The 17,203-nt window shown below is 41.7% G+C and overlaps 1 protein-coding gene across 10 annotated transcripts in view; it reads right to left on the bottom strand.

Moving 5' to 3' along the window:
- The window catches only part of LOC308334341 (unconventional myosin-VI-like), a 132,893-nt gene that overhangs the window by 76,123 nt on the left and 39,567 nt on the right, over positions 1-17,203 (bottom strand). For all 10 annotated transcript variants that reach the window (XM_080791051.1, XM_080791054.1, XM_080791055.1 and 7 more), the window contains exons 4-10: positions 16,767-16,840; positions 14,171-14,300; positions 13,918-14,023; positions 13,048-13,103; positions 12,853-12,950; positions 11,049-11,213; positions 7,360-7,440 (exon numbers count right to left, since the gene is read on the bottom strand). In XM_080791051.1, the coding sequence (XP_080647177.1) occupies positions 7,360-7,440; positions 11,049-11,213; positions 12,853-12,950; positions 13,048-13,103; positions 13,918-14,023; positions 14,171-14,300; positions 16,767-16,840 (710 nt within the window). The remainder of the gene's footprint in view (positions 1-7,359; positions 7,441-11,048; positions 11,214-12,852; positions 12,951-13,047; positions 13,104-13,917; positions 14,024-14,170; positions 14,301-16,766; positions 16,841-17,203) is intronic.

Below are 17,203 nucleotides of genomic sequence, written 5' to 3'. Positions count from 1 at the left end.
TTACAAAACTTTACGGCGATTTCTTTATTCATATTTACTATAGTCTGACTAGACCCCAGGAAATTACATCTGGCCACAAAAGATCACAGGATTTACTGAATGTGAAGGTAGAGGTACTCTAAATGTACATTATACAAAATGTCCCAAGTTCTCAAATGTATAAAAAATAGCAGATCTGCAAGCATTTTGAGCTTCAAATGACTGAAATCTATTTTAGGACTGAACTGGTTAATGTATGTAATAATAATACAGATATACCCAACTAGTAACTAAAGTTTTCAAATAAATGTAGTGAAGTGCCTCTCAAATGTAGCGGAGTAGAAGTAAAAGTACTTGAAATGGGAAATACTCCAGTAAAGTAAAACAAAAAAAAACACAAAATTGTACTTACAGTACTTGAGTAAATGTACTTAGGTTACTTTACACCACTGTGTTTAAGCAGGGTTCGTTTGTGACGGTTCACTAATATCATTTCCATATCCATACATTTCTCAGTTTACTTATAAACGCATATCCATGAATTTGTCAAGACACGCGCACACGCGCGCACGCACACACACAAACACACACACACACACACACACACACACACACACACACACACACACACACACACACACACACACACACACAGTGTAACAAACAAGTGAGAGCATCTTTATTATCACCCTGTCCAAGTCGTTAAAAGTATCACAGCCTCTCATATCAGCTTCAGATTTAAACAGCTCATAACATGGAGGGACATCTTTTATTCGTATTATCTGATAGTACCATAACGTCGATGGTGGAGGGGTGGAAAGTGCTACAGGGGCCAATTTAAATGCTGATGAATTGGGTAATTCCAAGGCTAAGGGCAATTCCACTAAGCAAGGGCAATTAAAGGGCAGCATATTTTTTTGGTATATGACAAACAATCCACATAGTGTATACGCGCACGCTTGCTCGCTGACGCACTCACAGACACACACACACACACACACACACACACACAACATTCTTAACACGAGAGAAAGCACAGCAAATCAAAACAAAAGCAAAACACACGCATGCATGCACGATTGCACGGCGCAACACACACACACACACACACACACACACACACACACACACAGAAGAAGAAGGTCCCAGTTTCATGATTTTAAATAAATGAAATATTAATGTACCAAAACGGGCTTCATAATCATAGTCAAACTGGTTGTGTCCTTTATTAATAAATGAAACGGCAAACTCAGCTAACATCTGTTTTTTTGTTTTCACTGACAATAATGATCGTATTGGATTCTAAAAAGCAAAATGTATATGATCCTATCATAGATTACGAAAAACCCACATATTATCTTTGGCATTTAATTGCACTTTTGATACTGTGTTTTTAATGATGCCAGGTCTAAATTAAGTCTGCAATTAGACAATGCTTGAATGAAAAGCCAGCAACGCTCTGTGCTCGTCCTCACGGACACAGTTAGCCTACTCAAACCGGCAAAGCATCTGTGTCAATTTAGAGAATTATATTTTAAACTACTTTTACACATTATTTCATACTTTGGCTATTTAAAAATAGCAGATCTACAAGCTCATAGTAGGTATTTTTTTTGTTTTAGTTTTTTATCTTGAAAGGTCTTTGAATATATAATACGTACATGTTTTTAAAGCGAACATTTTTAACTCAAATTAACTTTGCATCCCAGGGGTCCCTGGAACAAAATGTTTTGAGATGGGAGGAGTTGGCGGCCAAATACATATAATTCCTGAGGATCCTTGACATGAAAACATTTGAGGACCACAACACTGTCAGGATTTGGAAGCCATTTGTAGGAGGGGTCCTCCTCGGGTCTCAATGGGTTACAGAAACAGAGCCCAGTGTACAGGGTGTTGTGGGGAGAGCAGAAGAGCATGGCTGCTCGTCTGCTAACACACTGCGCTGTACATCTGATATCGACACAGTCGGGATGTCCACAGTAGCTTTTTTTTTTATGAAACCTGCATCAAATCAAATGTAGTCATTATTTTACTACAGGGAAACAGCACCATCTAGTGTAAAAGCACCGGAGTCACAGTCCAACAGGAAACAGGACATGACGCAATAGCAACATCACATCCTCATCCGTGTCCCGTTTCATTTTGTCATGGAAACGCCTGTATCTGCGTTGGTTTTCTTTTCCACTGTGTTATATTTTTTTTGGGTGACTTAATAATTCTAGAACGCACACTTCAAATGGAATAGTTTAAGTATATATGAGTAGAGTAAATATGTAACCAAAGGCAGAGTGGACAACTATTATCTTTAGAAACATTTCCAAAATACTGAAAATGGCAGATCTACAAGCTCACAATGCGTCGTGACGAGCTTGTAGATCTACTATCGAGCAACACTTTTCTATAACGAAGCAGGGCATTAATAAAAGATCAGACCCGTCTGAAGTGAGTGGTGCTGTACTGTACTTGTGCCGTACGTACTGTACAAGCCCTAATCCCTGGCCGGTGTGTGTGTGTTAGGCTGTGCAACAGTGACACTTGGTGGTGAACAAATGCTATAACACTATTTTTGTGCTCAGACAGACCCAGCCACCCAGCCAGGCACCACTCAAAAATATGACCCGTCTGAAGTGAGTGGTGCTGCAGCTGTACTGTACTTGTGCTGTGCTGTGCTGTGCTGTGCTGTGCTGTGCTGTACTGTACTGTACTGTACTGTACTGTACTGTACTGTACTGTACAAGCTCTCCTCCCTGGCCTCTGTCTATGTGTTAGACTGCACAACAGTGACACTTGGTGGTAACAATATGCTATTTCCGTGCTCGGACACAGGGACACACATAGCTGTCTATAGAGGTTGTTGCACCACTAAAAAATCAGACCCATCTGAAGTGAGTTGTACTGTACTGTACTGTACTGTACTGTACTGTACTGTACTGTACTGTACTGTACTGTACAAGCTCTCCTCCCTGGCCTCTGTCTGTGTTAGGCTGCACAACAGTGACACTTGGTGGTGACAATATGCCATTTCCGTGCTCGGGCACAGGGACACTGGTACACACACACAGCACGTTCCGCTGATACACAGCAGCTCATTATGTGAAGTATAATAATTTAACACAAGTCAAAGATCTCTACAGTATGCGTCGTTCAGGAACATTAGCTCCTCCACACAGGACTTTGGCAAACGCTGTGCCTTCCATTTTATATAGGCCTAAAAGTTTTGCTAATAGCCAATTGTAACTTTTGTATTGCTACCCTGAACAGGGGATCAATGGGACTGTATAAACTAATAAGGAAAAACATAGCAGCAGGTTTTATGACACTCCAGAGGCAGGCAGACTTTGTTTATTGTGTGAGCTAGGGGAAACAGAAAATTACGTTGTAATTAATAAAAAAATAATTGTCCTGTTAATTGTTCTGAATGTATTCACAAAATATGTCAAATGCTAAACGTCCTCCATTGAGGCTGATTTGTTTAGGTTGGATGATTATGGAAAAAAAGTTATGCTTCAGGAAGGGAAAGTATTTTTACATCATAAAGTTTTATGGTTATGATTATACATCATTTTTTATGAGCTCTTATAAATATGATTATACAGGGTTATGTACATTATAATGCTGCATAAGTATGTTTATAATGTGTTATACACATGGGATGCATAGCCAGTGTTACGAAATTAAGTTATTTTACTTAAATACAAATATGGTATTTAAATTAAATCTAATTATTATTTTACTATTGTAACTGTCATTTTGATGAGACAAAAACAAATGATATGACATATGAAACGTGAGACCTGATCACAGCACTCAGTCTCTTTCTGCAGTATTTTGTGAGAAAGGGTAAATGGTTCCAAAAGCAAAAATCTCTAAAACCACTTTGATTTAACTTACTTGGACATTTTTGTAATTGGTTTTGAAAAAAAACTCAGTTTTAAATCACTTCGATGTGGTGCTTTTAAATGTTTCGCCAAAAACGAATTTAAGATAAACCAGAGATGTATACCATGTGACATTCAGAGATACAGCAAAGAACTGCATACTGTATAAAAGAGCGATGGAAGTGTACAGAACAAGGGAAGACAGAGAAAGCGACAGAAAAAGAGGCAAATGAAGAAACACTGCACACCATGCACTAAGTATGGTATACACTCACAAACCGAGCGATCAAACATCTCAAATCTATTTCAAAATCAACGGGGGCGTCCTTTATTAAAAACCAAGTCACCTTATTGTCCTGTGTGATACAAGATGAGGCAAAGTGAAGAGACATACATACATTATATCTTTGGCTATTATATGAGGCAACAATGACATGAATCAATACTGTTCCATACCTATTTCATCTATAATTCAGAAATAATGTTTTCTTCTGATTGTATATCCCACAGTGGGCAATTCAAACACTCACAGAATGCTTCAAGTCAATGTGATATTGATCCTTTAGGGCCGCAACTCTCAATTACGCTCTGAGCTATTAGTCTACTTTTTGAGAACGATCGAAGCATCATGAAGATACAAACAGTAAATAAAGCTACAAAAAAGCTAGCTGGCTTCATTGCCACACAACTCTTGCTTGTAATGGGGGAAAACGAATTATTCAAAGACATAGAAGAAGAGCTATAGCTTATTTAACTTTTATTAGTTACTGTAAGTTACGGGCCCATGCTCTTCTTCAGACTCTACAGAGTTAACAAATAAATTGGAGCTACAGCACAGTGTTCTGTTCTGCTTTTATTGCTTTCATCTCAGTTCACTTTGGGGTCAGACTATTGCCTTCAAGAGGTCTTGTGGATGGGCAAGACTTATTTTTCGATCGAATTGATCCTAGAAAAACAAAGTCTTTCCACGCTCCCACAAACCTATGCAATGTTGGATGACTTTAACAAGCGTGTTGTTGAGCAAAATGAGCAGTGTCAACTCTGCAACTAATAGCTAGTGTGAACTAGCTTGTGATTATTCAATTATTTATTTATTTATTTGACAGGGACAAAGCTCATTAATCAACATGTCAGTTTTCACATCAATGTAAATGGGCCAGAGTTAGCCGAAGCTAAATTTCATCTGTAGTCCCTGTCCTGCGCTTCTCATATATATATATATATATATATATATATATATAAATATATATACACACACACACATATACACACACAGGCTCGAGCCAGCACTGGGCCGTTGACTATCATTCTCCATATGCAGACCGCAGCCATCTTACCATATAAGTTAATGGCAAGGTGCTACCTAGGTGCAACTTCCAATGGCAGCCCATTCATCCAAACAGAAAAGTCATATCTAATTGTAACTCACCAACATTGCAGCTGTACGGAAAGCTTGAATTATTCTCTTTCTATCCTTAAAGTGTTTGTTTCATAAAAATCCACTGTATACATGTTATGAGCTACTTTGTGTCCTTGCAGGTGATTCATTTTCTAAGTGCTGTAGTTTGGAAGTGCTCGTTAGATATCACTCAACTGCCACCTGTTTTGAATTAGCACATAATGCAAGAGGCAGCAGGACAGTCACATTGCTTTACTGAAAACGAGTGCTTCCAAACTAAACTCTGATGGAAACATGGCCGCGTCTGTAAATGGGCAATTGCGCATGTTCATGTTATTGGGGCAATTACACGTGAATGCTGTTTCATACGTGAACGCATGAAATGATAGTCAACGGCCAGCGTGTTCACCATTTGGCCCAATCCATCCCAGAATGCACTGTTCCTACCCGGAAAGAGGAGTGAAATCGCCTCATGCGCTTTTGAGCAAATTAATGCAAGTGGATGGGAGGAGAAATCCGGTGTTGTCTCTATTAATATATACTCTAAGCTTAAAGGCTATTCACACTAAGCAAAATAACTAACAAATATAGTTTTAAAAATGGTTCTAAGTCAAGTGGATATATATATATTTATATTTATTTATTTATTTTTTCTTTCTTATATAAGACATGAAACAATTCAAGTCTGATTAAACACTTTCACAACGCAATTCTCAACGCATGTGTGCGCGTCTTGTCAGTGTATTTAGATTGCCTATTCTCACTGTTATACACTATATACACAAAAGAATAATTAATTAATCATAAGCTAGGCTTCAAATCAATATCACACGGATATTGATTGTAATGTCACCCAGCACAGATGCATGATGTTCAGAGCAAATTACCATCAAAAGTGGAATGTAATTTACTATCTAAGAGGGGAAACCCTGCCCCTTACTTAAAATATTAATTAATTAGCCGGACACAGATGGGGAATGCTGTGCACAGCCTATAATGGAAGGCTTCTGCATAATTAATCAAAGACGCAAAGGAAGCACGAGCAGAGCTCAGTTCATGAAGCCAAAGAAGTATTCTCATTGATGTGGTGCTTCACCGCGCACTGCCTAATTAAAATATCCACTGCGTTGTCTGTCTGTCTGTCGATGCCTGGACATGAATAGGTTTGTCTTGGACAGACCTTTATTAACACTCGTGATATATTATGTGAGATTTACTTGCAGCAATAGTGTTCATATTCATTATAGTTAGTATTTATCACGGTGGTGCTAATGGCATCTAATCACATTTTTTATTAAAAATGTAATGGATTTTGAAGAGAATTGCAGGGAGGCTTACGCATGTGCAGTTGTGCACATGACACGCACATACAGTCACACACACCAGCCACACACACACACACCCACAACCACACCCACCCCCACACACCAACACACTCACGAATCAATCAGTGATAATAAAAACAGTTTAATTGTAATCATAGAATGGTGTATTCAGGCTATATGCTATGCTACTGTATATACTATAGTTACTGTTTACTAGAGCCCTGCATCAGGATTTGGATCCCAACGCGAATATTGCTGTAGAAATCCGACAAAATCCTGCACCTTGTAGCGCACCCATGTGCTTCACTTTAGCCAGCAAGCACGGCCAGAACGTAGACGAATTAGTGATGTCTCGATTGGGGCCAGATGAAGTCAGAATATCACCTGATTTCAACCAACTGGAGGAATCAGAGAGAGTCCGATCGAGGCCAGATCAACTTAAGTCATATCATAACTACCGGTAGTCAGATTTGGCCCAGAATAAGCTATATTATTTCAACTGGTGAAGACGTGCTGCAAATTACATAAAGATCATCCCCATGTGGGCTGTGATCTGGCCTAGTCCTGAATGTAACCGGAGGACGTCATCATAAACGTCATCATGATGACACTTGTGTGTAGGCATAAAAGGGACAAAGGCTAACAGACACAGAGATGTCTACATATGGGCATATCGGCCTGAGGGCCGCGTAGCAGCCCAAACCTCTACTGATTCCACTGATTTAGAACTTGTCTTTTAGAGATGCTAGAATGAATAAGACGTGTGCACTGTACCTACCTCAGAACTCTTGCGATTCTGCAGGATTTCTTTGTCGGTGTCCTTGTTGGCAAAGAACCTTGTGCATCCTCTGTTCAGGTACTGCAAGGGAGAGAGAGAGAGAGAGAGAGAGAGAGAGAGAGAGTTACGACAGTAACATCAGTGAATGCAATACACTTAGCAGTCAGAGGAACTCCATTTTGTGATCCTGTGTGTGTGTGTGTGTGTGTGTGCGCGCGTGCGTGCGCGCGCGCGTGCGTGCGTGCGTGCGTGCGTGCGTGCGTGCGTGCGTGCGTGCGTGCGTGCGTGCGTGCGTGCGTGCGTGCGTGCGTGCGTGCGTGCGTGCGTGCGTGCATGCATGCGTGCATGCGTGCATGCGTGCGTAGAAAACACATCACTCCTCCGCCATATTCTTCCCAAGCTGCCCTTGATCAGTCACGATTCTCCACAGCAATTAACTAACATTTACATAAAAGCCAGTTTTTCGAGTCTGGGTTTAATAGGTTCTGGGATCGGTCCCCGAAAGACTCGCCGGTGGGTTGCGGTCACGCGAGATCCGGCCTGACGATAAGCTATGCAAGGAGCGTGCCTCAGGTGGGAATGAGAGAATGAAGGCTGAGAGGCAGAAATAAAGCAATAAACACGGCGACATTGGGTCTGTAAACCGGAGATTATCCTGGTTATAGCAAAGCGAGGTTAAGCTCGACAGACGCGTCACGCGTACGTGAACAAAGACTTTCATTACGCTGAAAGCTCCAATGGATCTAAAGAGTAATTCAAACCAAGTTAAGGTCGCCACAATCCTGAAATCATACTTGACGGTTCATAGTCATACTTTGCTGGCGCACAAGCCACAACGGGGAGCGGCTTACGCATTCCGTTTTGAAATTCGAGGAAACATTTGACATTTGGGACACATTAGCTTGTTGTAGGGCTTGCGTCATGTCCAATGCCCTCGTAGATAATGAGGACACGTCACTCCACAGACCAGACATGTGCCTGTCACGCACACAATATGAGACCTCAACATCCCTCCCTGCCCATCACCGCTGTTGAGCCTGTCACGGCATGTCACGCTCACAAAATGAGACCTCAACATTCAGAAAAAATAAAGTGACACATGAAGACATAGACAAAGTCTATTGAATGAAATCCCATTTAGTTGACTAAATGTCATAAGAATTTAGTCAACTAAATCTACCATTGATTTCGTCGACTAAAATTGTATTGTGGCGGGCCATGATGGTGTCATTATGTCATAATGCCTGATTTATTATTTTAGATGTATTGATTTACTTCGGGCACACAGCTGCTGGATCAATTCTAGCTCATGTTCTAACAATGTTACGGATTGTCGCTTTTTAAACAAATTCTAAACTTTCAAACGCTTGGTTGACCAAACTATTACAGATTAAATTGTATTTTAGAACTAGTCACTAAAGAAGGAGATATCAACCTTCCGACTATCAGTTGCCTTTGTAAGCTGGCCGAGAAGTAATTAAAACGATATAAAAAATACGGCATGAAATAATGATGTTATTAAGACGTGGCCTGACCCGATTGGAGATTCATTATGGCAATGAAGTCAATATGTAAATGTAAGTTAATTGCTGAGGCGAATCGTGACTGATCAAGGGCAGCGTGGGAGAATATGGTGGAGGAGTGATGCGTTTTCTATGCACACGCACGCGCGCACACACACACACACACACACACACCTTGAGCACGCACTCGAAACGGACCGTCTTCTTAATTCAGTGAAAACAATATATGGGGCAACACTGGCAGGCACCGAAAAGGCGTGAAAAGGTCAACAGTCCCGGTTTAATTGAGTATTCAGTTGTAAATGTCAAAATCATTATCTCTGTATCATCCAATATTACTGTCTCCATTATTGTCCACGTTGCTCTCGAGGGTTTGTAGCTTACATGCCTCCCTCAAGCCTTCCCTTCCCATCTTTCACCACTGTATAAATAAAATGGGAAAACCTTCAACAGAATGTTTACAAAATGAGAGAGGGGTTAACCCGTATTATTATTATTATTATTATTTATTTTTTATTCCACGATTTTGTAATGCATTTTTTACCCAGCTGTAGGGAGGAGTTTCCCTGGTTGGACGTAGCACGTGGAAGGAACACGTTATTCCAACCAGTTCCTTTCCCCTCCATAAGACGCCCTTGGCGGACTAGGGGTAGGCAGTACAGTGACCAGGATTACTGCATGTTTTAGGGGTCGGTGATACGGCAGGGAGAACATCACACAAAAAGGTATGGGCACTGATGACACAGAGGAGAACACGCTCACAGCGTCCCCAGCGGGAATCAAACTGGGGACCTTCTAACTGCGAGGCGACAGCCTACAACGTTGTTGTACCTTTCAACCTGGGAAAGCATCTGTGTCATTTTAGAGGCAGAAACAAGTGTCTGTTTTTTGTGTGTGGAAATAGCAGATCTACAAGCACACAACGCCTTTGCGATGCAAGGTGTGGTGCACGGTTATTGTCACTATTTTAAATTGCTTTTAGAATAATAGAGTACCTGACAACCTCACCTGCACCACAACTATCGCTCTTCACTCATCTCTCCTTTGGAAAGAACTAATATATTATGCATATGTGTAGGCTACATACAGGTTGTTGTATTATACAGGTATGTTGTGCAAATCAAATACATCAAATCAACAACACCTAAAGAGGCAAAATGATAAAATCATGTTTTAGTGCCAAAGACCATCCAATTGTGGCTCAGCGATGCCATCTGATGGTCAGGGCCTGAAGTGAACAAAATTGGATCTGTTTATTTGAATTTCCAATGCACAACCAGTGGTCACAAAGGGCTGTAAAAGGTTTAAAGTGTGTTTTGTTTACAACAGCACAATTGGAGAGAAGCTCATAATAGCAGTGTCTAAACATCTGGAGTTATATGATGTGGCCCATAGAAATGACCACAACAAAGACAGAAGTAGTTTGACATGCTCTCATAACATAGAGCACATTGGCCAGACTCTGGATGTTCTTTGTGGTTTTAGGTGTGTATTGTATGGGTTTTATATCTAGATCTGAAATTCCGAAATTCCCTAGCAACGTTTAGTCATGGCTTCATCTTAACACTAACTGGCAACAGTTAAATGTGTCCCCTGGACATCCCACTCTGATTTGGAGTGTACTCTTATCTATATCTTGTGCCTCCCCTTACACCTTATACTTACTATGCCAGCTAGCATTAGCATTTATGAATGTAAGCTGTGCCGCTATCCGCGTCCACTTTAAGAGGACGAGTTTGCCCCCACCCCACCCCACACACACTCAGCACACACACACTGCTATCATCAGTGCAAGCACACACGGCTTACGCTGGTCAGATTTGTACGTCCCATAGCTGGAAGTGATGGGAGTTGCCATAGCAACTGGATCAATGCCAGAAACTGCTGTGGGGCTAAACCATTACATACACAGAGTATACTATAAGGGGGTAGGAACATGTACGTAGTTGGCTGATAACGTCCCATAGTTGGGGGGTACGAGTATATTTTATATGACGCAGAAAAAGTTTCAAAATAGTTCGGTAGTAACGGATCTACAAGCTTACAACGTGTCGTTATAGATCGGCTAGTTGAAGTAAACATACAAGCATACATTGCCGTATTGAACCTTTTACTTGTGAGTGTGACTTATATTTTTCCCCCTGTCATGTTCCGTCCCGTCCTCACCCTGAACGTGTCCGGAGAGCCCAGGTGGAACTTCTCCCGGATGTCCTCGGGGGCTCCGGCACACAGCCGGTAGAAGATGTGGTAGTTCCTCTCCTCAGGGCCCTGTCTGCAGATCCTCGACTTCTCCAGGAGGTAGTGGGACACGAAACCCCCGACCACCACGTTCTGAGTAGGACAGTACAGCAGAGAGAGAGTGTTACACAAAGCCCCACCACCACCAACACACTCTGGGTAGGACAGTACAGCAGAGAGAGAGAGAGAGAGAGAGAGTGTTACACAAAGCCCCACCACCACCAACACACTCTGGGTAGGACAGTACAGCAGAGAGAGAGAGAGTGTTACACAAAGCCCCACCACCAACACACTCTGGGTAGGACAGTACAGCAGAGAGAGAGAGAGAGAGAGAGTGTTACACAAAGCCCCACCACCACCAACATTGATTGATTGATTGATTGAAATCTTTATTAACAGTTTGCAGAATTACAGTACATTTCAAGCACAAAATCAATACAAAGACTGTTAACTGTGAGTGGACGACCCAATTAAGCCTTACACTTGTTTACAACAGGGTCCACATTGTTCAATTCATCAAAACATTTAGAGACAAACAAATAGACACAACACACAACACACTCTGGGTAGGACAGTACAGCAGAGAGAGAGAGTGTTACACAAAGCCACACCACCACTGCCCTAGGACAGTACAGGAGAGATAGTGTTACACGAAGCCCCCCACCACCGCACTCTGGTAGGGCGTACAGGAGAGTGTGTGTTGATGTTGTCGACTAAACCAGTGGTTTTCAACCTTTTTCATATCAAGGCCCATTACTTTACTTTACTTAACAAACTGTCCATCATTTAGCTGGGGATCACCTGGATCGCAACCAAAAACCACTGATGATCCCTGGAGCACTGATTCTAAACCACTGGACTAATACGCCCCCCACCACCAAGGCTCTGGTAGTGGGGTGTACAGGAGACTAATAAGCCCCCCACCACCAAGGCTCTGGTAGTGGGGTGTACAGGAGACTAATAAGCCCCCCACCACCAAGGTTCTGGTAGTGGGGTGTACAGGAGACTAATAAGCCCCCCACCACCAAGGCTCTGGTAGTGGGGTGTACAGGAGACTAATAAGCCCCCCACCACCAAGGCTCTGGTAGTGGGGTGTACAGGAGAGAGAAGCACAGTGAGCAGGAGGAGCCGGAGGAAAGCATGCTGGGAATACTTGAGGATTCCTGAATGGCATTTTAGTATTATTTTATATAATGACCAGCGTTTCCCCTAGTGCATAATAGGGGAAACACTGAATGACATAGAGAATAAAACATCTCTAACTATAGTATACTATATTGTTTTATATATACATTTTTATCCCACGATTTTGCAACCCATTTTTTCAACCAGTGTCAATCATCTAATGTATTCCTGGGCACTACACTAGCTCTCCAACCTGAGGGGGCCGCGGACTGACCTCATGCTTCCTTCTATGCATGAGGAGTCCAAGCTGCTTTTCACTTGACAGGGGAGAGTTTCCCCAGCCGGGCATAGCGTGTGGAAGGAACACGTTATTCCGACCATTTCCTTTCCTCTCCATCAGGCACCCCGGCTGGCCAGGGGGATGCAGTTTAGAGACCAGGATTACTGTATGCTTTTTGTGAGGGTACCACTACCTACCCTGCAAATCTTCTGTCCTAGTGGTAGGAGCTAGGCAGGTAATTCATTGATAATTAATTATTTATATATTAATTATATATCATGATTTAATTATAATCATGATTTAAGACAAATCTTACAACTCTCTGACCTTTTCGCTGAAGTGGATCTCCACAAATTTCCCAAAGCGGCTGCTGTTGTTGTTGCGTACTGTTTTAGCATTTCCAAAGGCCTCCAGCAACGGGTTGGCTGCATTGTTCAAAAACATGAAACATTTACGTTATAAAACAGACCTGTAGAATCAAACTAATGTCTTCAATAAGGTAAAGAAACATGCCATTCTTACCTTCAACTATTCTCTCGTCTATGTCTTGACCTGTTCCATAAATAATTGTCAAGTACCTGTGGGGGAATACAATTGAAGCAGTTACGTATACAGATCAGTGCCAGGTCTAGAAAAATAAGCCTAAAGAAGCACTTTAAAACTATATCAGAAAATAGCTGGTCTACAAGCTCATTCTGTGCCCCTGGCGTGTTTTGCGTGTTTTCCACTGGAGGGCTCTGTTTGCTAACCTATGGATCATCCATGGTTTCCATGATTCTCGTGAGAATTCTGAACTCTCCGGAAAGAAATATCATCAGGCACGTGCATAGGAACCAGTCGAAAACACCACTATAGAGGGTATGCGCATGCATAAAGTGAATGGCAGATCGAGTGGCAAATTGAGTGGCAAAGTGAGTGACAAAGTGAATTTAACGTTGTTTAAAAGTCATGTAATTCAATCAAATAGGACTTTTCTGTTTGGATGTATGGGCTGTCAAGGCCAGAAAGTAGTTTTTTGCCACTCAGTAGGCATTCCCGCATAACTTCCAGGTATGATGATGATGTCACGCGCATACCCTCTATAATGCATTCCAATGGGACAACTGCACGCAGAGCAGGCTCTCAATCACAGCCTATATTTTTGCAAACGGATTGACGTGTGGTGACCACGATTATTTTCCGATTCTAGGACATCCGTGCGTGGAATGGAGCGACGCCAAATATTCTGAGATTGCTCAAAGGTAAGTAAACTTTTTGAAACATTCTAACACCACAAATCTGGTAGGGGGGCTCCCTGGCACAAAAACAATCTGATGGAGGACACACACACACACACAAATAGATATTAATTTGGGGGTCCATGGCATAAAAAAAGAAAATTGTGATCCTGACCTGAGAACAAACTTGGTGTTTTCGGTCTTTCCAGCTCCAGACTCTCCGGAAACGACGATGGACTGACTCATCTTTAACACCTTCATGTCCCTGTACGCCTTGTCAGCTGAAACAGAGAGAGAAATAGAGAGAGAGAGAGAGAGATGTAAAATATTTTAAAAAGAGAATATTTTTGAAAAATCGTAAAAATGCGGCACAAATCTTTGAATATATATTATTTTTTTCAGGCCTAAATGGGTTAATATTGACCCACCAATGGCGTAGACGTGGGGGGGCAGCGTGCCCAGGGAGCGGCCCCGGTACTGCTGGATGGTCTCTGGAGAGTAGAGCTTGGGGAGGTCATAGTACGGGTTCACCGCTATCAGGATGTTGGCTACAAACGTCTACATGGTACAGAGAACAATGTTAAGGGTTCACCGCTATCAGGATGTTGGCTACAAACGTCTACATGGTACAGAGAACAATGTTAAGGGTTCATCGCTATCAGGATGTTGGCTACAAACGTCTACATGGTACAGAGAACAATGTTAAGGGTTCACCGCTATCAGGATGTTGGCTACAAACGTCTACATGGTACAGAGAACAATGTTAAGGGTTCACCGCTATCAGGATGTTGGCTACAAACGTCTACATGGTACAGAGAACAATGTTAAGGGTTCATCGCTATCAGGATGTTGGCTACAAACGTCTACATGGTACAGAGAACAATGTTAAGGGTTCACCGCTATCAGGATGTTGGCTACAAACGTCTACATGGTACAGAGAACAATGTTAAGGGTTCATCGCTATCAGGATGTTGGCTACAAACGTCTACATGGTACAGAGAACAATGTTAAGGGTTCACCGCTATCAGGATGTTGGCTACAAACGTCTACATGGTACAGAGAACAATGTTAAGGGTTCACCGCTATCAGGATGTTGGCTACAAACGTCTACATGGTACAGAGAACAATGTTAAGGGTTCACCGCTATCAGGATGTTGGCTACAAACGTCTACATGGTACAGAGAACAATGTTAAGGGTTCACCGCTATCAGGATGTTGGCTACAAACGTCTACATGGTACAGAGAACAATGTTAAGGGTTCACCGCTATCAGGATGTTGGCTACAAACGTCTACATGGTACAGAGAACAATGTTAAAGTCCATCCATCTTCAACCATAAACATACATTCAGCCCCATATACATTTCGGCCATTTGAAAGTAGCCGATCAAAAAATATTTTGAAAATAGCCGATCTACAAGCTCACAATGCGTTGCAACACATTGTGAGCTTGTAGATCTGCTATTTTCAAAATATTTTAGTTATACATTTGAAAACTTGAAATGGGACATTGTGCTTTAAGTACATTTTGATACCAATACATTTGTACTTTTAGGGATGTGTACTTGTAAGTGTGTTTCTAAATTGCAGTATTCATACTTTTACTTACTTGTACTTTCCACCACAGGTTAACAGAACCCCTGCCCTATTATGATTAGCCTTAAATGTGGCCGAGTACATATTTGGTCTTACTCAGCTAAGTAAATATACTCAGTACATATTTGGTCTTACTCAGCTAAGTAAATATACTCAGTACATATTTGGTCTTACTCAGCTAAGTAAATATACTCAGTACATATTTGGTCTTACTCAGCTAAGTAAATATACTCAGTACATATTTGGTCTTACTTAGCTAAGTAAATATACTCAGTACATATTTGGTCTTACTCAGCTAAGTAAATATACTCAGTACATATTTGGTCTTACTCAGCTAAGTAAATATACTCAGTACATATTTGGTTTTAATCAGCTAATATACATTTTAATTATCTCCATTAAAATATTTGAGGAAAATCAAGCCTTTAGGAACCGAAACAAAAAGATGCATCTCAATGAATCGAAGCCAGTTGTTCCCAAACATTTTCCTAAAAATATGATGTTGCCCCATAAGAGTAGATTTGTCAACATTGTTTGTAGATGAGATGAGAAAAAGTGTTTAAACTCATTTTCCTGGGGACCCCCATGGAACCCCCGGACCCCACTTTGAGAACCACTACACTAGGATTTTACTCATAGCACTGTCTGGCAGCCTCAACTTTGCATGTGCAGTTCCTTCTTCCACCACTAGATGGCCATATAGGCCTTCTGTGAGTCCCAGGTGGGCAGAGCGTTTACCTGTTCTGCTGGAGACTCAAAAGATAAATGTAGCCAACTTACAAGAACACATTATGAGGCCGTATTTTAATACATTTTGACAAATGTGAGCCTCTCTCTCTCTCCTCTCACCCTCTCCCTCTGTTCTTGTTGAATTTTAGAAAATATTTTTCTAACAAAATGGGATTTACTCGAGACTAGGGGTGCACGATTATGAATGTATAACCATTTATGCTCGTGAAAACTAGCAAAATTAAATATATGACTGTTTTATTGAGACCGCTCCGATACCGATATGGCATTTTCATGGCCGATATAGCCTATTCCGATTAAGCTACCGATTAATTGTGCATCACTACTTGAGCCCCGTAGGCCTACTTGGGTCCTGACCACTGGCGTAGACAGAGGCCAGCTGGCGTCTGAACCGCCCTCCCTTGATGAGGTTCAGGGAGCAACAGGATAGCCCAGCCTGAGGCATTACGTGTGTGCGTGCGTGTGCGCGCGTGCGTTGAAATGAATTCTGCCCTTTTGCGTGCATGAATGAGCATGCGTGCACTTGTCATGAGGACATGACATGGACCGTACATGTGCATGCATAATGCATGTGTTTATTTGAGTGTGTCCGTCTTCAGACAGTCAGTCACCTGACCAGAAGCCACAATTAATAAACCATCACTCCTCAAAGTGAGCCCATACAGGTTAGGATACTTACATAGATTTTATCTTTGCTATATCTCACACGGACGTTGTTTAGTAGAGTGGCTTCATTCAAGTACATCAAAGAACCTGGAAGACACAGAGACAGATGATAGATAGCACTGTTGTCTACTCTAAAACAGTGGTTCCCAAACTTCTTCATGTCAAGGACCCCCAAATTGACACTAATTAGCCCACAGACCCCCATTTGAAAAGATATGCCAGAGACCTCCATAAGAGAAGATTTGTATGGCTCTAACAGTGATTCTCAACGTGTTTAATTGTAAGGACCCCCAGTTTTGACATGCATTAGTCTACGGACCCCCATTTAATGGCATTTCTAAATCAATTTATATTGTAAAAGCAATGAGTGAGTGTGTGTGTGTGTGTGTGTGTGTGTGTGTGTGTGTGTGTGTGTGTGTGTGTGTGTGTGTTCCATGGTGTTGTTAGAAA

This window comes from Protomyctophum bolini (assembly GCF_963924005.1).
Source record: "Protomyctophum bolini genome assembly, chromosome: 19".
NCBI classification, from domain to species: Eukaryota; Metazoa; Chordata; class Actinopteri; order Myctophiformes; family Myctophidae; genus Protomyctophum; species Protomyctophum bolini.
This window is presented reverse-complemented; position numbering and strand designations above follow the sequence as displayed.